The sequence below is a fragment of the Manis pentadactyla genome, chromosome 4 (genome assembly GCF_030020395.1).
Source record: "Manis pentadactyla isolate mManPen7 chromosome 4, mManPen7.hap1, whole genome shotgun sequence".
Classification (NCBI taxonomy): Eukaryota; Metazoa; Chordata; class Mammalia; order Pholidota; family Manidae; genus Manis; species Manis pentadactyla.
In genome coordinates this window covers 36,963,816-36,983,633 of record NC_080022.1, presented here as the reverse complement: position 1 = coordinate 36,983,633, position 19,818 = coordinate 36,963,816, and the positions used below count along the sequence as shown (strand labels likewise).

Genomic DNA, 19,818 nt, shown 5'->3' with positions numbered 1-19,818 from the left:
GGACTATTCAAGGCACACACAGAAGCTTCCTACCTTCTCTACTAATTTCTAGATCTGCCCCACATGCTCTTCTCAAGCTTTGGAGTTTCAACTTTAAACAGGGTAATTTGTACCAAGGAGACCTGGGCTGTAGTAGAGCTCTTAAAGGGAGGGTTTTTCATTTCTTCAGAACAAGTACTCAGTTATTTTGGGGGGTTGACCCAGAGAAAACAGACTGATGTAAGTGTCCCGACACCCTGAATTCTAGTTCCAACTCTGCCACTAAGTAACTTATTTGTAATAATAAAGACTGCTCTAACTCAGCAATTCTTTTACTATTATTTTAATGTCTTTAATGTTTTCTCAAAATAATTAAATATTTTCTAAAGTGCTTTTTCCTAACTCAAGAACTCGTGCTTCATAGAACCACAGTTTTTTCCCCTTCCTCTCTTTCTTTTCTCTTTACTGTTGCCTTTTGTTTCTTACAAAAACAGGGTCGGTAAACATTCAGGATTTCAAATTTCAAGGAAAACATTTATTTTCAACAATTGCATTTTGTCATAATTACATATGCCTCTTTTAAACTTCCTTGGTGTCCAATGGTAATCCTCCTAGCACACTTTATGCTGAAAAACTCTTAGTTATGGACTGAAAATTAAGCCATGCAGTTTTTCCACAAGAGGGAAAAAGTGTATGCAAACATGCTGTACTTCTCTCTGCAATGAAGAACTTGACCAGTGGTGAGGGAATAGGAAAGGAAGGGTAACCCTTAAAGTCTTGGCTTGTGCTGTTAAAACTGAAAAAATAATAATGCACATGAGTGGTTGCTGTGCTCATTGCCAGAATCAGTGGTTACCTGACCGGCTGCCCTTTGAATATACAAACCTCTTTAGTCTTGGGAAATGACAACGCCTGCCAGGTTCTGACTGACTTGAACCCTGGGAAGTTACAGGGATTGTGTAGTTTCTCTGGGAGTAGAGGTAACGGGTCAGAGGGCTGGTTTCTAGGGAGTATAATCCATTTGGAGATGAGAAACAGACTAGGAGGATCTCAGTTCCCGGAGGTAGTCTAAGCGCTGCTGGTTGTGTCCATACATCGGGCTGGGCATCATCCCCAAAAGTACCTTGTGCTCCTGCAGCCTCACACAGAAGTGGTTACACTGTAGGTTCCTGGGATTAATCTGTGGATGCCCCTGCAAGAAGCTAGAATGTTCTGGCACCATCCTGGATGGTTAAGCAGACCTAGTAATTGTTGCCTTTACTAACCTCCATTCCTGTTAACGGAATCAGCACTTCTTGAAGGAGACCAGCAGAAGCAGCCAGATGACTCCTTTACCTCCAGCTACATCAGAACTTGACAATAACACCCACAGTGAGAATTTGAAACAGGTACTTGTTGTCTTTGGCTTAATCCCTGTGACCACAGTGGACTCTGGAGGCAGCCTGAGTAGTTTGGACTCAGTGTTGTGGTGTCTCAGCAGATGTCTCATCCATATACTTGCCTGCCTGAGGGCTGAGCAGAGAGGAATGTGTATTCCTATATTAGAGATCCAAAATGCTATCCTGTCTCTTCTTTCACACTCTGCTTTTTTCCCTGCATGTTGATCATTGGAGTAAATTCCTGTTCACATCTTGAAAGACATAGAATAACCAGATTATTCTGAAATTCTATGAAAAATAGTGATCTGGGCAAGTTAAAGATGGCTAGATAGCAGATTAATTCAGAGTGATGGCTATTTTGAGCCATAGTAAATTCTTAGAATGTTAGAAAGTATAATAACCTTGAAAATCAAGATTTTCTAAAGACTAAAGGCAAGGAGGAAAAAGGTTGTTGAGTTCAGAATCACATTAAAGAGAATAAAGGAAATCTTCACTAAGAGGAATTCCTGTCCTGAGTTTAATGCCCTGTAAAACCTATAGTCATCATTCCTTTTTAAGTAGTAATCAGTACTAGAGCATGTCAATAAAAATAATTGAATCTTGTACTAAATAATGTACAACTTGTTATGGTTTTGCTACATGAGCCAGTTCAGTAATTGGTATTGTTCCTAAGGTGGTTTTATTCTGACAAATTAGGTTAATGGGTGTTTCAGTTAATAACCCAGCAGGTGAGGTAGACATTGGGAAATCAATTCCCTGGCTTTCAGCTTTCTGGGACCAGAGAGTGAATCATGTAGGTAGTCCTCTTGCCTCTTTCCCCCTGCTGTCTGGCTAAGGTCAAACAACTCCTGAGGGAGTAAACTGGGAGCAATTTACAGTGTAGAGACAAAGCAGAGACAGACAATCAATGGTCTAAACCAGGAAAGGGAGTTTACTTCAGTAACCTGACATAATAATGGTTGTTTAATGCAGCTAGCCTGCTTGTCTAATACACGTCTTTAGCTGGATTCCACAACTTGATTTATTTCCACTCCAGGATATCCTGTACCTTCACAACTCTTTAGAGGAGGTAAACAGTGCCTTTATTGGGTACCAGAGACAGAATGATCTTAAACTCGAAGGGATGAATGAGACAGTCAGTAATCTCACCCAGAGAGTCACCTTGGTAGAAAGAGATCTGGTTGCTGCAAGCAAGGTAGAAAAGCACGCAAACCTGTCCTTCAGCACGGTAAGCCTTTTCAGATGTTGTGTGATGTGCTCATATTGTAGTGTATTTGTCTGCACATGGATACCATTCCACAACCTTTTCAGATGTCTTCTGGCGTATTTGGGAGGCTACACACTTGTATTGTTCTCAGTCTTTGTCGTCTTTAATGCTTACACTTGCTCTGTGATGTGAATGGCCCAGGCAGTCTTAGTCCTGATTTGGAAAGGAGGTGTAGAGAGGTAGGTTAGGTTACTTGCCAAGGCCCCACCGCAAGTTGTTGGCAGAGATGACTAGCCTCCTATTATGTTACCAGTGACCCATCTGGTAGGGAAACTCTGGCACATATTTCTAAATGAGGTCTCCTTGAACTGTGCTTATTTTTGAGTTGTTAAGGGTGAGAGCAATGGTAGTGGCAATAACTGAAGAATCTTTTGCCAGTTTCTTTAAGCCTGAACTTGGCTTTCAGATTTATCCTTCTTCATCTGCATTTACCTCCTCTTGCATATAATATCAGGAAAGCCATTTAAAATAGATCAGGTCACACCAGCTCCTCAACTTAAGAGATCATTAAGTTTGTCCTCTCATTTTACATATGAGGAAACCGAATGACCTCCTAAGTTACTGATGCTGGCAGACCATGTGGTTTACTGAAAGTTACTGTGAATAAAATGGGTGCTTTCAAATCACCTTTCACATATATGTTGTACTGGGATTACTAAATAGCTGCAAACCCCACCCTTAAAGCTTTCACACAGCAAAGACAGGCATGTATAAAGAAATGGAAACCAAATACAGGAAATTGCATTATAGATTCAAGTAACAGCCAAAGCTGGAAGCAAGCCCACAGATAAAGTTGAACTGTGGCACGTAGAAAGCAGCACTTGAACTGGCTCTACCAAGTGGAGCGTTGGCAGTTTGCCAAGCCTTGGCTTGGAGGGAGCAGTAAGAGGACCTGTTTCCCCTTGTGCTTTACAAGGCTGTGTAGTTTACTACAAAGCTGTGAACATTAAAGGAGCCTTAATTTTAAGAGCCCTTTGAATTCAGCTAAAGTAACTAGGGGCTAGGGATATGGAATGATGTGATGAGTATTAGGCCTTGAAGGGTGTGAAAGCTTATCACCTGTGAATGCCTGTGCTGCCTTTCCCTCCCTACTTTATTTTTCTCCAGAAGAGGGAATTGCTAATAGTACTGTCTGTCCTGCTGTTTCTTCCAGCACCATATACCTAGCATGGTTCTGGGTAAAAAGTTCTCTTGCCATTTTTACTTCAAAGTTTTAAAGTTTATGACAGAAAGACCTAGAATCACCGATTTAGCTTTGTATCTTGATGACCTTTCTCCCTCTCTCTCATTCTCCTATTTCTTTTGAAGGTGTCTGAGACCCTTTAAGTAAGTTAGACTAATTTGTTTAAAAAATGCAAGATGCTAAGTTTTAATGTTGCCTTTAATTTTTTCTTGTTCTTTTTATCTTTAAGACGAGTGATAGAGCTGCAACTCTGAAAAGAGAGTCTTTGCATCAAGTGACCAACAGAACAGATACAGTTAAAACTCAAAGCAGAAAGGTAAATAATAGAAGGCTTATTCTGAAGTAAAATTACATGCATCAGCATCTCTGTGCTTTTGAGCCACTGTTTCTGTCTCATAAAGAACACTTTGGTTTCATTTGCTGAAACTTCCAAACCAGATTAATTAATTAGTGGATAAGTGAATAGTTTATCAGGTACCTAACCTGTGCCAAGCACTTTGCTAGGAACTGGTATGACCACAGGGAGTGTGACAGACATGTTACCCCTGTTCTGTTAGAGCACAAAGTCCATCAGTCAGAAATTCAGTAACACATAATTAAACAAATAATCACAAGTATTAGTGCTACGGAGGAAAAGTATAGGGTCTGATGAGGGTGTCAGCAGAGATCAGGAAGGCTTCCCTAAGGAAATGACTCCTAAGCTAAGACAGCAAGTTATCTGTACGAGTGGTGGGGAACAGAGGCACAGATACTCTAAAAATGGTGTCTGACCTAAATCTTAGTACATACATAGTCCATTTAAGCTTCAGCCAGTTCCCTTCATCTTGTACCCTCCCCCTTTTTATGTTTTTCCCTGATATACCATCATGACAAACCATCTGTGGTGTGCTTTGACATTAGGGAAAGAAGGCTTGCAACATTCTCTGTGGTTAGAATGTTATTTAATATTATAAGATCTAGGCTAAGATAAAGGAAAAGCCAGGAAGATTGTGACTGAGTGGCTAAAATACCATCTTGGATGCACACTGTGTGTGAGAAGTTCAAGGATATGAGGTTCAGAGGAAATGAACTTGGAAATGAACCATAGTACAGGCAGTTCTCAATGTAATGCTTTCTTTCCATCTATATTTGATCTTCCTTAACAGTTTTGTATTGTTTAGATAAAAATCACATATATTAAGATTTTAATGCTTTATAAGCTAGGTGTTTGTTGAGTTTTTTCTGCTTCTGCAAAAAATGTTTTTTTGACTCACCTAGAGAATGACAAGAAAAAGAGCCAGACAGATATAAATGTTGACCACAAAAAAAAAAAAAAAAAAAAGGACAGACTTCCAATGGTAAAATAAATAAGTAACCGGGATGTAATGTATAGCATAAGGAATATAGTCAAGATATTGTAACAGCCTGGTAGGGTGATAGCTGGAACCTAGAATTATGTATATAAATGTTCTACCACTGTGTTGTACACTTGAAACTCATGTAATGTAATACTGTGTGTCAACTACCCTTCAATAAAAAATAATTATTAAAAAAAAAAAAAAAAAAAATGTTGACCACAAAAAAATAACAGATGGCTACTATTGGAAGGTAGTAGTAATTTCAGTAACAAGATTTTAGCAATAAATACCAGAATAAAATACACCTAGTACACATTTTTTGCCTAAATTTCTTGGCTCTGCTTTCATACCCTTTGGGTTTTGGACTGTCATCCCAATGTACTTCATCTAAGCAGCCTAACCAGGTATAATTTCTTCTTACCATAAATTTAAGTACTTAGTACCTAATTTTAGTTACATATGTCCATATATTAGCTCCCTAAATAAACCAGGAGTGGTCTGTTATACAGTAACTATTAGAGTAGAAAGATAGGCAAGAAATGAGTAAATATATATTGAAAAAAAGAAACATGTCATGTGTTGATGTTCTAATTAAACATAGGTTCAGGACCTTGCACACTGGTCTGAGCTGTTGGAAACCGGCCTTGTAGAAACCAGACTTCTCTCTTTTTATAATGAAATGTGTTTTTTTATATGCCACTCTAGATCATCCTGGGAATGAGGCAGGGTGTAGTGAGGAAACTTTTTAAAATGATATAAGTAAATAAGACCTTAAACTAAACTATTACAGCTCTTTCTTTGAGTTCCTAAGAATTCCTGTCCCCAGTTGAGTCACCACCATCAGGGGAGAAGAGATGAGGGAATACTTATAGTTCTTTTTTTTTTTAAGGTAATAAGAGCATAAAACTCTCTAAAGTGGTCTAGTCACAAGGTGAAGTAAGATATTGAGGAAAATTATTTAGTTAATATAATCGTTCCTAGAAAATAATATCCTACTCATTTAAGAAATGGGTATCGCATAGGCACCTGAGCAAGGGTACATTTCTTTTACTGCTGACACTTGCAAACCTTCCCCCATCAGCCAAATGTACACAGTGAATCAGATCATCTGTAGCACAATGTTCCCTTGATGGTCTAACCTCAAATCCAGCTAGGCCCTCATCAACACTGAGTATGAAAGATGTCTCTCATATTTGATTCATTCCTTCATTGCCTTTATAGGGAACCTACTGGGGATCAAGCACTACATGCTATATAGGCTCCGGAAGATAATGAAGAATCAGATGAGGTCTTCCTTCTACCTTAAACCCTCTATGATCTTTGTTTTGGACAGAAAGAAGATAGTTCAGATTCTCAGGTATCCAAGCTAAGAGAGAAACTGCAGCTGATCAGTGCTCTCACCAACAAACCTGACAGCAACAGGCCTCCAGAAACCACCAATGAAGGTGAGATATTCAGGGCTGACTTCTGAGTATTTCACGCAGGGTTGGGCAGCTTGCCGCCCACACTGGGAGTGGGGAAAGGTATTCCAGCAGGGCTGATCGAGCCAAGTGAGTGATGCCTGAGTGCACTGAGATGAAGCTGATGCACTTTGCTTTCATTTAGAAAAAGCCCATTTTGTACATGATTTGTACTCCAGTCTATTAAGGGAAGAATGGGTAATGTTTAGCTGGAAATAGACTTCTCCATGCTGTCTGCATCCAATTATAGGCACAAATGTTGCTGTCATGGTGTATATTAACCCAGCCCTAAATGTTGTTTATGGGAGTCTTTTCATTTCTCTAAGTGCATAAAATTTACTTAAAAATAAATGTTAATTCTTCTGAAAAACCAGTAACAAACAATGACTGCAATCATTGGCTTGGAAGGGCTTTTGGCTTTAGGTAGGGGCACACCTAATCAATACTAGCAGATACATCAGTCTCCATTAGCTTAGCTCTGTGAGGGCATAACTAAGGCACTAGACTACACTGGCTTTGACCCCCTACCTTCACAAGTATTTTTCATTTTTGGGAAAGCAGTACACCTCTCTTACTCTCTTTTGGGTGGGAGACAGACTGCAGTGGGAGTTCGTGTCCTAACATTATGCTACATAATCGTACGGTAGCACTTTTTGAGTACCATCTGCCCTGGTGGCACATAACCCCATATCGAGCTTATAGTGTAGCTCCTTGGATGTAAAATATCCAAGGCTCTTCTCATGTGCTGCTTAAACTCTTAGCATCTGAGTATATATAATGCGAACTTGTACCTAACTAACTTACAAACTTATAAGCTCTTTCAATGGGACCACTTTTTTTAAACCTTATTGTTATATTGTACTGACTGATGTTCACCTACCCACAAAATATATCTCAGTCCTTGCCTTTAGCATCACATAGTTGTTGTGCCACTTAATTCTCAGAGCAGTCTCTTAAATTAAGAACATAGGCAATTGCCCTAAAAGGTGACCTTCAAAACTGGTTTAATTTGGTCTCAGATTCAATAATACTAAATCCGTGTGTGTTTATTACAGAACAAGTACAGAGTTTCACATCAAAGCCATCAGCATTGCCAAAATCTCCACAGTCTCCTGGAGACAAAAGTGAGAAAGCTGTCCAGCTAAGATCTATCTTTCTACCAGGAATTTCTAGCCTCAAAGGTAAATTTTTGTACCATGGAGGAAGAGGGGAAGTATTTAAATTTATAACTTTTCAATTTTTTAACTTGTAAGAAAAAGAATTGTATCTAATATTGATTGAGTACTTCCTGTGGACCAGATATTTGATATGCATTATATCACATGATCCAGGAACCACTCCCGGGAACATAAATGTTCATGTATTATACCCATTTTACCAATTGAGAAACTGCCCAAGTCCACAGAGCAATTAATTAGTTGAGGCAAAATTCATACCAAAGCCGTCTGAAACCAGAGTTTGCATTCTTAACCAATGTAGCATATTATCTCTCTATTAATGTTTTTTGAGTCTTCATTCAATGAGTGTCTAATTAGACCCAGTGCTAAGTAGTAAGATTACAGTATATGACACTATCTCACTTTCCTCACAGATAGAACAGTCTAGTGGAGTAGGCAACACAATAGTGTGAAGTTAGCAAACTAAAGTAAACGTTGACCTATTTGTCAGGGCCCTCCAAAAAGGAGGAGTCCTTTGGCTGAATCAGCAAGATAAACATCAGTAAGATGGATATGATTCACAGAAAAATGTGTTTGCCTTGCTTCCAGCAGTGTTTGTTTTATCCCTCATTGTGTTGTATATAATCTTCTGATTTTGCATTTTGCTAAGTGCCTGGAGAATCACCTCATTCCTCTCCTTTGCCTGGCTACCTTTGCCTGGCTCTTCACCTCAGTTTAGATACCATTCCACCAGGAAACATTGCCTTACCTCCCAGGACTACATCAAGTTCCTCCTTTGTATGCACTCTTACACAGTATTTCGTGTTTGCCCCTGTTTAGCACATGTCACTCTGTTATAATTTCCTGAGGAGATCTAAAATATAACTTCACTCCCAATCCCTAGCATAGTGCCTGGTACACATTAATATTTTTTAATAATATATACATGAATATTAATAACTATAAGCTGTAATTAACACTTAAAGCATAGAAGACTAAAGTCATTTATAATACCATTTAAATGCAGTTACTTTTCCCCCTTACCTCTAACTTTTTCCCGTTTTCTGGGGAGACGGGAGAGTGTTAAGTTGGATTTATTGGCAACACAAGTTGTTCCTCCCACTTTCCATTATTACATCAAGAATGGATGAGAATGAATGGAGAAAAGATTATTAGAGCAAATTAAGAAATAGCCATCTTAACGTTTGTACTTCAATCCCTAACATAGGCCTTATGTACTTCTGGATGACTACACTTTTGAAATGACCTGAAGCAGCAATCAGATTTTTATTTGAATACTGCTACCAATGCATAGCACATTTTATAAAATCATGCCCCATAATCACACACAAAAAAATCATCTTCCAGCTCACCACCTGGTGGCAGGTATTGGGAACAAGCATCCCACCTGCTTTTCAAAGGCTTTCAGAGAGCTTCTGAGACTTTATTTAGCTGTTTTACTGGGACTGTCTCAGGAGCGAAAGTTGAGCCTTATTCTGAACTTATCTACAAAAACTCCTTGATGGACTGGACCTTGCACTGCAGCTGTTTCCCCTCCCTTCAGGCCATTTCTGTTCTTCCTAAATACTACATAGCAGGAGGCCTATTGAATCTAAGTGTGGAATTGAATAAATGAAGAAAGACAAGGAATTAGGAAGACTTTTAAAGATGCTGTAAGCTTCTTTTGGAGAAAAGATTCTTAGAGCAAATTAAGAAATAGTCATCTTAATATTTGTACTTCAATCCCTTTTCTCGGTGACTATTTGTATTAGAGACTAAATCTAAATAATTCTGTGGGGACACAATCAAGTCCTTTTTAAATACTATGTAAATAATTGGCCCTCCTAAGTAGTCATTATGGGGCCCTTGAGAAAATATCAGAAGAGACTGTTAATAGAAATTCAAATAATAGAAATAACAAAAGAAGATACAGATCAACTGGTGGTATTTCTCTCTTAGCTGAGATAAAGTGAGTGAGAGTGAACAGTGTGCCTGACTCTTTGTATACACTGCATATATAGCATTGAAGACATGTATAGTCCTCTGGGGTTTTTGTAACTGAGATGTAATTAACATACTATGGTATTCACCCTTTTAAAATACATAATTCAATGATTTTTAGTATATTCACAAGGTTATTCAACCATTACCACTGTCTTATTCCAGAACATTTTTGTCATTACAAAAAAAAACCCTGTACACATTAAAGTCACTATTCCTCCTACCCCCAGCCCCTGGCACCCAACCACTCTAATCTCACAACCACTGTCTCTTTGGATTTGCTGATTCTGGGTGTTTCATATAAATGGAATCATAGAGTACATGGCCTTGTGTGTGCTTTTTTCTTTCACTTAGCACAGTGTTTTCAAGGCCCATCCATGTTGTGTGTAGCAGGAGTATTTCATTCCTTCTTATGGCTGAATAGTATTCCATCGTATGGATATACCACATTTTATTTATTCCTTCAGTTGATAGACAAATCTGGGTTGTTTCCAATTTTTGGTTATTGGGAATAATGCAGCTGTGAAACAAAAAAAAAAACAGTTTTTGTATAGATGTAAGTTTTCATGTCTCGAGTATATAACTAGGAGTGGAATTGCAGAGTCATATGATAACTGTTTAACTGACAACATTCCGTAGTCTGTTTTATAGGCTCAGCTCCTATCAGTTGGCTTAGGCCTCTGCAGTCCTTTTCACACCTTCAACGTAAGAATAAAGTCTAGAAAAGGGAAGGCTCTGGACAGAGAGAAAGCCAGTTTGTTCATTTCTCTTGTGACTATCTGTCACTTCTTCCATTTTGGAAGGATAGTGCCATACAGTATTCCTTGCCTTCTTAAAGTCTCAAGAATAAGTCTTTCTGATTTCCTGAGATCCTACACTTTACCTTTTAGGAACAAAGATGGCAAAGTAGCTTTCCTTATGTGCTTTAAATTTAGTTGTGACTACTTTTTAAACTGTTGACTACATTTAGCTATATGTAAAGATTATAGACATTTCTTATAATTCCTTTTTAACAGATCTTCAGGATTTATTCCAAACGACTGGCCAGGACGGAAAGCTGACCTACCAAGAAATCTGGAACTCATTAGGCTCTGCTATGCCAGAACCGGAGAATTTAAGAGAATTTGATTCTGATGGAGATGGAAGATACTCATTCCTGGAGCTCAGAGCAGCATTAGGTGTCTAGCCTCATTAGGCTGCTTTCAGAAATGGATATATATCCTGGACTACCTGATACCTACTCTAACAAAATCAACCCTTTTACTTAACCATCAATCCTCCAGTCCTCCAAACAACTGTAGCAGACACATTGCCACCTTTTAGCTTGTTTGAAAAAGCTATATGAAAATTATTTTTTTAAAAAAGACCATTTTACTTATAATATTCAGAAGTCTATGATTTCCTAAAACCAATAAGATCTTAATTTTTAAATTGCTAGAAAAAAAATCAAGCCCTCTTTTTTTTCTCTCTCTCTTTCCTTTTTTTGAGGGGAGGAGACCTTATCTTTTAAAACTGGAAACTGTATATAGAGGGGATAAGCCACCTTTTATATTTCACATAAATCTGCCTTAAATTAGCTGCACTTTATAGACTCAGAAAATGTCTTTCCTTTAAAAGATAGACCTTTTCTGTTTGTAAATACTTAAAATGAAAGAGAACTGTGCATATTTTGTAGGAAGTAGGAAGAATGGTTTGAAACAGGATGTGAACAAATGACTTGCTATTAAAAATCACTAATCTGATCTGGTAGCAGCTGAAACTATGTCCACATCCCCTTAAGGTATCTCTTTTAGGTGCTGCCCTGGGGTTTTGCCTGGTGGCTGGGGTACTAGATATAGGAAGTGGGCACTGTGGGGCACAGTGCCACCTCCCGCCTCAGGAAAGTAAGATTCTGGCTCTTTGTTCCTGCCCTCTCAGCTAATCCCAACCTGTGCACCAGAGAAGTCCTGTTGGGGACTTTTCTCATTTTTAATCCTATTTCAGGGTTTATGATTATAAAAAGTATCTAGTGGGAGCTACGTTTCACCCCTGAGTGACCTAGATTATCTTCCCCCATCCACCCACTCAAATTTGTCTTAAGTTGTAGCTGACCTCCACCTCTAATACTGTCTCCATTCTGAATGGCAGGGCTGAAGCCCTTTGGTCACTGTCTCAGTCTGGCTACCCAGGAGCTTTAGGGAAGAAATGTGCCTCTAATTTTGACCCAAGAAATTCCTTGAGATTTTACCTGAAAGCTAATCAAGGACCTAATGTGTTCCTCTATGTTCTAAGGCCAAAAAGGTTGTGAAATGAAACACAAGAAGTCATACTAGATTTTCGTACGGTTACCAGCTCAGAAGTAGCTAGAGGCTTTCTGTCCTGAGGATGCCAGACAATAGCAAGCAGGCCTAAAGCAGAGGGCTTCATATGATGGTAGCAAGTTTTTTCAAATTTCATACAAGAAAGTTGTTGATTTTTATTTCAAATTCCTTTTCTTTCTGGCAGCTCCTATACTCTGTTTTGAAAATACTCTGAAAATAATTCTCCCTTTAAATACTTATGTAAGTCAGGTACTAAAGAGCCCCCTGGTCTGGAAGGAAATGTACCTCCATGTCACTTGTGTGTGTGCTGTGTTGTTCTTAGAAGCAGTCTTTGGACAACACAAAGGTTAAAGAAGTTTGAAAATCAGCTGTGCTTATGCCAAGTCAGGGAGAAACTAGAAAAGCTTTCATGGCACAGATTTATTTAGTAGAACTCTGTTTTAACTTTGTCCATGTTGCCCTGTTATCCATGGATGCAGTTGAGCACCCTTAAACTTTGAAGGGCTGGGGTTTTTTTTCTCTATTTGATTTTCAGCTTGCTGGTGAAACTTGATATTTTTCCTAGAAGCATTAAAATTTAGTTAAAACAAGATGAAGTCTTTCCCATGAATGGTGTCTACTTACCTCACTGTGGCTTATGCTACATTCTTTTGTTTTTAATTTAACATTTTGCTTGTCCATCTGAGCTATTTTCCTCTCTTAAAAAGGTTAAAATACAGTATAAAATCAGCCTGGCACTTTGGGTAACTTGAAGATAGCACTCTTCTGGCTGCCTTCCATGACTACCCTCCACCTTTTTTTTTTAATATATACCCTTATAGGTTTTGTAACAACCAAATAAAATACTAGCAATAATTTGAATTATACTGCTATATTTGTATATGCTATACCATAAATAGTATGTCTGTACCTGGAAGGTATTTTTTTGAGAACTGATTTATATGAAATATATTCGAGGGTAATGTAGCTTGTCCTTTTTAGGTTCAGATTCTTATTCATAGGCAGATACTTTGAGGACACCTTAACTCTTTGTTGTATATACTTTTCTTTTGTATGAGAGAGCTATACGTGGAGAAGTCAGTTTTATTTTTAACTTATCGTGTTCTTCCTGCCTCAAGCTTGCTGGCAAGCATCTCATTCCTGAGCCAGCTGTGCTGTACTGTACCATCCTCTCCCCCTACCAAATTTGGCACAGTTGTTTCTGCTACATCGCCAGACCTGTAAATGCCCTTGTCATTCTGTCTGAGAAAGTGCCCTATCTCCCAGGCAGAACTAGGGCATTTTAAACTCTTTTGTTAGGTTGGCTTAAGGAAAGAGCCCCCAAAGTCTACTTTATTAAGTGTGGATTTGAGAATCTTATTTGTAAATTGTCTTAACTTACCTAACCTGCAGCTTGTGTTGGGCTGTGGTCAGTCAAGTCTCACTTGCCACATCTTGGCTCTGAAAAGAATACTGGGCTTGTGGTGGTGCGTTTGTTGTTGGTCTTCATTTGAAATACTTTCACCTTTTCCCTCTGGCAACTCCTGCAGCTGCTGTTCCCCATCCACTGCTTCTTGGTCCTTTTGTTTTTGGCCTTTTCCTGTCTGGTGTAATGTTGACTTAGAGGGCCTCCCCATAAATTAGGGAGGCAAAAAGGTGTTATACGAAGAGAAGGCCCAAAAGGAGAACCTGGCTTAGGAATGACCATAGTGTCACTCTGAGGGCAGAGGGTCCTGGCACATAGGGGTGTGTCTACCACAGCAACACTGACGAGTGGACACCTTCACCTGCCACTGGCTGCTTCCACTTCCGTGGGTGTTGCCTCACTTTCCTTTGCTAGACAGAACCCTGTCTCCCCCCACCCGCTGGGCTTGCTGGTCACAGTGGAAGATTTTGACTGTGATGGGCTCATACTCATAATGGCCTGCTCTTGTGTCGTTTTTAGTGACAGCTTTTGTTTGCTACACACCTCATTGGCTTGCTTGCCAACACCAGCCCGATGTGGTCCCTTCTTTCCTATACAAACCAGAAAACATTTGGGTATTTCTGAGACTTTATAGAGTGTGTATTGTTTGTTATACGAACCTAACTTACCTTGTTGTTTTCTCATATTAAGAAATGTAAATCTACTTTGCCTTTAGTGGAGCTATTTTGGTAACGTATAAGCAATTTTTGGTTCTGCTTTGGGAATGAATTCAAGGTTTCTGCAACTTGATTTAAGCTTTGTTTATTTCTTTCCAGTAATACAGCCATTTTAATTTATCTAAATAAAGCATTTCCTTTATCTTCCACTGTGTCTATGACTAAAGGTCCCCCCCTAACCCCCAAATATATATATATATTTGATCTATCCCTGTTTTTCTGGACTCCTTCCTCCTCTTGAAAGCAAGGACTAACAGATGGTAGGCGCAAAGTAATGTTCAGCAGTCTGCCTTAACCATAAAATTTGGCCTAAAGCAGCAAAAACAGCTTCTTTGGCATCTGCAGGATGGGAGGGGGCAGAGTGACACCCACACACACGCCCTCCCCCACCCTCCTTCCCCTGTAACAACCAGAGAAGCTACACTTAGGCCTATTGTATATTTGCAATTTAGTATAAGAGCATGTTTATAAGAAATACTTCGCTGCCTTTAAAAAAGGCAGGAAATCCATTACAAGAGAATCACAAAGGAACTGGGACTTTTTCATACACAGAAAAAAATATGAAAAATTAGCTCTATATATTTGCTGGATTCTGGAATTACAAACACACACACACAAAAAAAAAAAAAACACATGCAATGTGGGTGGCCTTTCCCCTCGGGGAAGACTACATAAAATTTAGCTCATTTGCAAATATGGTGAGATGATTTCCTCATTCCTAAAGTGAAAAAAATTTACACCCTGGGGCAGAACTGGGCTATCTTTAAATTGAGACCAAATAGCCATTATTGTCTTTCTTTTTAGAATCATTTCCCAAAGATACAAAAATTAATATTCCCATGTAGTGGATCTTAACTTTTGGTGAGGTCATGAATCCCTTTGAAAAAGATCTGAAAAAAAAAAACAACTGTAGATTCATTTCTGTATATCATTTTAGCCAATCCACGGCCCAAGTTAATTACACACACACGCACACAAAATCATTTGCCACATGTTTTCTAACAAGACATTAGAGAAGGGACACCACCATGTGTGGTAGGAAGATGAGGAACTTTAATGCCAAGCAGAGTAAATTTGAGAGCTAACTAGGCAACCTAAAAATGAAATGGCAAATGGCCTTGGAATCTCTCTTCATCTATAAAAGGGTTATGTCCATTTGGCAATGTTCTTGTGGCTATCAAGAAATAATAAGGTGACAACCACATAAGAACTCCACACTTAGAGTCTCCAGTGCAGTGTGACTCAGTGGGTGTCCTGATGACTTAGTTTGCCTGCGACATGGCATCTGTGCCATATGGCCTCTGCCCATAGCTCACACACCCACATGAACTATCACTCTTGTGGCAGCTGTGCTAAATGTTCAACAGAATAGCAGTGCCTTTAGGTACCTAGCCCAAGGGCTGGCACACATTTTTGGTCTTAAATACTGAAAAGAGGGATGTTGAGCCTATTCCAAGTACTGGTTCAGTGTCTCCCCACAGCCAACCCTTCAGTTCCATTGTGACTCAGTGACCTTCAGATTGGTTTGCAAAGTTCCTCCATCAAACAGGAGAAGGACATTGCCTTCCTCACAACAAATGAGACACAAGGGAGCCTTGGACTTTTTTTAATCTTCCATAATGTGACATCCAGGTGGACCCTGACCTCTGTCAATACCACCTACTTGAGGTTACCTACTTCTGCTCTGCCCCTGACACTTCCAGCTCCCACCCTTACTGAGAGGAGGCTACAGTTATGAAGCAAAAGGCTTGGCATAGCAGCAGTGGTCCCCAAGGGCCAGTGTGGGGAGGGAATGGAAGTGGATGTTCCTTTCAGGACATGTGGCCAAAGGGTAAGAGACTGAGTGGCTCAGCATTGGGGGTACATTGCATGGGGAGATGGCAAAGGGCACCTCCTGAAAGATGGGAATTGGGAGTGGGGAACTGGTCTGGGACCATGGCACAGGGGAAGGTAAGGGCTGCTGTGGGACCAGCTGCAGTGCAGGTTGCAGAAGGACAGGGGTCTCCACCTTGGGGCTGCTGTCTTGGGCAGCATAGCTTCTGCTCTCCGGGATGTCCAACTCCAACAGAGGATCTGAATTCTGGACTTGAGCCTCAGTCTTGTTAAGAGCAGGGGTAGGGCCTGTGTTGATGGCTGCGTTCATGCCACAGCACCGGCACTTGTTAATCCAGTACAACAGTGGACTGTAGGTGAATGTGGTGGCTCTCATTGCCTCCACCCACTCCTTGGCATGCTTTTCCCAATGCAAGTTTTTCCTCCAGTGCAGAAAGAGAATCCAGCTTCCGGTCACCACAGAACACAGCCCCAGGAATCCAAAGTACAGTGAAACCCATGCTAAGGCAGTAAGAAAGAAAAAGAGGCAAGCTGGCTGATAACTGTGGCCTGGGGCCTGAACTATTTCTCATTCCTCTCCTTGACCCATCATCCATCAATCATTCATTCACTTACCCACTCTCTCCATTCCTTCCTTTTGCCCTCATTGACTTGTTGTCAAGAGTCTTCTCATTCAACCAAAGCTAGATTTCCAGGGAGTTTAAGAGACTACCTTTAGCTCTTCACGGATAAGGAAAGCTAGGTCTAGAGGAGGCATGACCTGTCCAGGTTCAGTCAGGCCTCTGGTTCCCAGCCCTGGACCCATCCAATCCATCAGATTGAGAAGCCTCCCTAAAAGCTCATCAAGGAAGTAAAAGTCTACCAGTTGACAGGGACACCAATGCCCCATCCCATCTGACCACAGCCCTTAACCTTCAGCTCTGATGATCCTGAGATATACACAGTACCTCTGGTTGGACAGAGAGACGTGGCTCTACCCTCAAAAAATCCTTAGTTTTCTAGGGAGATCATATCCTAACTGCTTAGTGCTCCTGCCCGCAGGCAGCCACCACCACATCCATGCAAAAGGTTTTCCCTGAGTGTCTGCCCCCAAGTTAAAGGCACAAAGCAAAGGACGGAGATTGGAGGGGCATTTACCACCCAGGAAGCTCAGGTCCCCCTTTTGGAAATCCATAAGGCTGATCTTGCTACCTGGATGACAGCTCTGGAGACAGGAGTTCACTTACCCATCTGTCCAGCCAATAAGAAGGAGTCTCTGGAATGCTCAACCCCCATTGTTACTTAAAGATGAAGTCGTGGGTTCTGAGCATTGAGCAGTCTAGAGGCAGTGCTTGTGAATGGAAGGAAGGGACTCCACCCAATGTCATCTCATAAGCATAATGTATCTCTACTGCTTCTATCAAGGACTGATGCACACACTGAATTGTGTCTGCCCTCTCCCTCTTACAGTGAACCCACAGGGCCGCCCCCAGAAAGGCACCCAAATCTCTCAGGGGCTTATCCATGTTGCTGGGCCTTAATGAATGATGGATACCTATCTCCAGTGGGGACTGGGGCAGGGAGCACACACCTTTGGGAAGCCCTGCCCTCAGGACATCTATGCAGGAGAAAACCTGCCCAAGGGAACTAAGTGGTCAACACCTCCTTCCTTGGCTCTTACAATCTCACTTTTGTCTCATTACCTTTCTTCAGCAAATGTTGGCAAGTGTTTCCTGGACCCCAGGCCCTGTGGGAGCTCCCCACCATCTGGCCCTACATCTCTTTCTAGCCTCACTTCCTCCCCCATCTTTCACGTACCTTTCCTTTCTGATCTGGCCAGACTCCTTAACAGACCCTGCTTATTCACATCCCTAGAGTTTTGTTCACACAGCTCCTTCTCCTAGGAGTGCCTCTTCCCACTGAACTCCTGCTCATTCTTTTAGGCTCAGCTAAACCCCCTACTGTGTGACTGTTGTGTCAGTTGGCTTCCCAGAATGACACCATCTCCAGTCTGAGGAGACCTTGAGAGTTGTCTATTCTAACTCCCACCAGACGCTTGAGACCTGGAGGTGCATTTTCCCTACCCAGCAACCAATACCCCGAAACTCATTTGGGTCAGGAACTTGCTCACACCTCCTGAGGCAACTTAGTCCATTTATGGGAAGCTCAGTTAGAAAGCCCTTCTCTAATTAAGCCCAAGTCAGCCTCCCTGTAGGTTGCACTCTTGGGCCTAGCCTGGCACTATTTAATTCCCCCTCTTCATACTCTCCCAGCATGTCACTTGGGCATTCTGTAGCACAGATTTCTCTCTAGGTTCCCTTACCCTTTGCTCTCCTCCTCCCTCACTGGCTCCTGCCTTTCAGTCTCCTTTGCTAGTTTCTTCTCTTTTCTCTGATCTCTAAATGTCAGCATGCCCTAGGGCTCCATCCTTAGCTCTCTATCTCCATTCGTTCCTTCAGTGATCTCATCCAGACTCTGCTTTAAATACCATATTTACACTGATACTTTACAACTTTATCTCTAGCCCAGACTGATCCTCAGAACTTTAGACTAGTTGACCCAACAGCTTGGTTGACATCCCTACTTACCAGTCTATTAAGTTATCTCAAACTGACATGTCCAAAAGCAAACTTCTGATCATCTGTCCTCCAAAACCTACACCAGCCTTCCTCCTCTACTTAAATCAGCAACTCTGTCCTCCCAGTTGCTCAGACCTAAAGCCTGTAGATCATCCATGACTCCTTTCATTCTCACACCCACATTCATTCCATTAGCAAAATCTTCAGGCTTTGCTTTCAAAACATACTCACCTTCCCAACTGACCACTTTCCCATCACTATCACCTTATTCTAAGAACCACCATCACTTACCCCAGACATCCAGACAGATCATTCCTTCTTTTCCTTCAACTCTCTGCTCAAGGATCCTATCTCTATCTCTGTTAGCCTGCTTTGTTTTTCTGCATAGCACATACCATCACCTGACGTTATGTATTTATTTATTGTCTGTTTCACTTCATTAGAATGTAAGTTCCATGAATTGATGTAAACAAGGAAATAAATACCTAAGAATTTCAGATAATCATAGCTGCTATGAAGAGAATAAAATAAGCTAATGGGATAAAGAATATAAAGGGATGAGGGGTTGAAGGGTTGCATCAAGAAAAGTCCCTTTGAGGTGCTGATTTATGAACCCAGCCCTAAATTATGAGGAAACAGCCACAGGCACATCCAAAAAGATGGATCAGCCAGTGCAAGGATCCTGAGGTAGGTACAGGCCAGCACACTGGAAGGTCTTACTCATCTCATCTTAGAGCCCATCACACTACTAGCACAAGCCAGGACCCAGGGCCAGTCTTCATGAGTGTAGGTTAGACTGAGCAGAGTTGAAGGCTCTGTTCTTGCCCTTGAGGCATCCACCATTCAGGAAGGGTTTTTATCACGGGAAGGACTTCCATGAACACAAACATCAGTACCGTCACAGAGGGCCTGCTCCAGGCCTGGCCCTGTGCTGGGAGCAGGTAAGACATAAAGATGTTGATGCAACTGTCTCCGACCCCAAGAGTTCACACCTGGTTCAAGGGTGGCACTCGGTGGAGAGGAAGGAGGGAGCATTCTAGGTATTGAAAGTAGTGTAAATAAAGACTTTTCAAAAATAAATTTTTGAAAAATTTGTTGGTGTCTCTTTGGGGAGGAAAGTAGTTGAGTTTGGTGGAGTTCAAACAGAGGGAGACAACATTTCAGAGCACCTGGCATCTTGAAAAAAATTCAGTCCTTGAGTAGAACTAGGAAAAGCCTCTTAATGACTCAGCCTCAGTTTGCT

At 40.9% G+C, this 19,818-nt stretch overlaps 2 protein-coding genes across 2 annotated transcripts in view; one reads left to right on the top strand and one right to left on the bottom strand.

Annotated features, from left to right (window-relative positions):
* EFCAB14 (EF-hand calcium binding domain 14) overlaps window positions 1-14,328 on the top strand; it is a 36,065-nt gene extending 21,737 nt beyond the window's left edge. The window contains exons 6-11 of the mRNA XM_057500181.1: window positions 1,269-1,367; window positions 2,395-2,586; window positions 4,038-4,124; window positions 6,479-6,590; window positions 7,661-7,786; window positions 10,780-14,328. Of these exons, the coding sequence (XP_057356164.1) occupies window positions 1,269-1,367; window positions 2,395-2,586; window positions 4,038-4,124; window positions 6,479-6,590; window positions 7,661-7,786; window positions 10,780-10,949 (786 nt within the window). The 3' untranslated portion in view covers window positions 10,950-14,328. The remainder of the gene's footprint in view (window positions 1-1,268; window positions 1,368-2,394; window positions 2,587-4,037; window positions 4,125-6,478; window positions 6,591-7,660; window positions 7,787-10,779) is intronic.
* Window positions 14,329-14,411: 83 nt separating this feature from the next.
* On the bottom strand, window positions 14,412-17,228 carry TEX38 (testis expressed 38). The gene has a single exon (XM_057501925.1). The coding sequence runs from the start codon at window positions 16,391-16,393 to the stop codon at window positions 15,917-15,919; it is 477 nt and encodes a 158-aa protein (XP_057357908.1). The 5' UTR covers window positions 16,394-17,228; the 3' UTR covers window positions 14,412-15,916.
* Window positions 17,229-19,818: the final 2,590 nt, after the last annotated feature.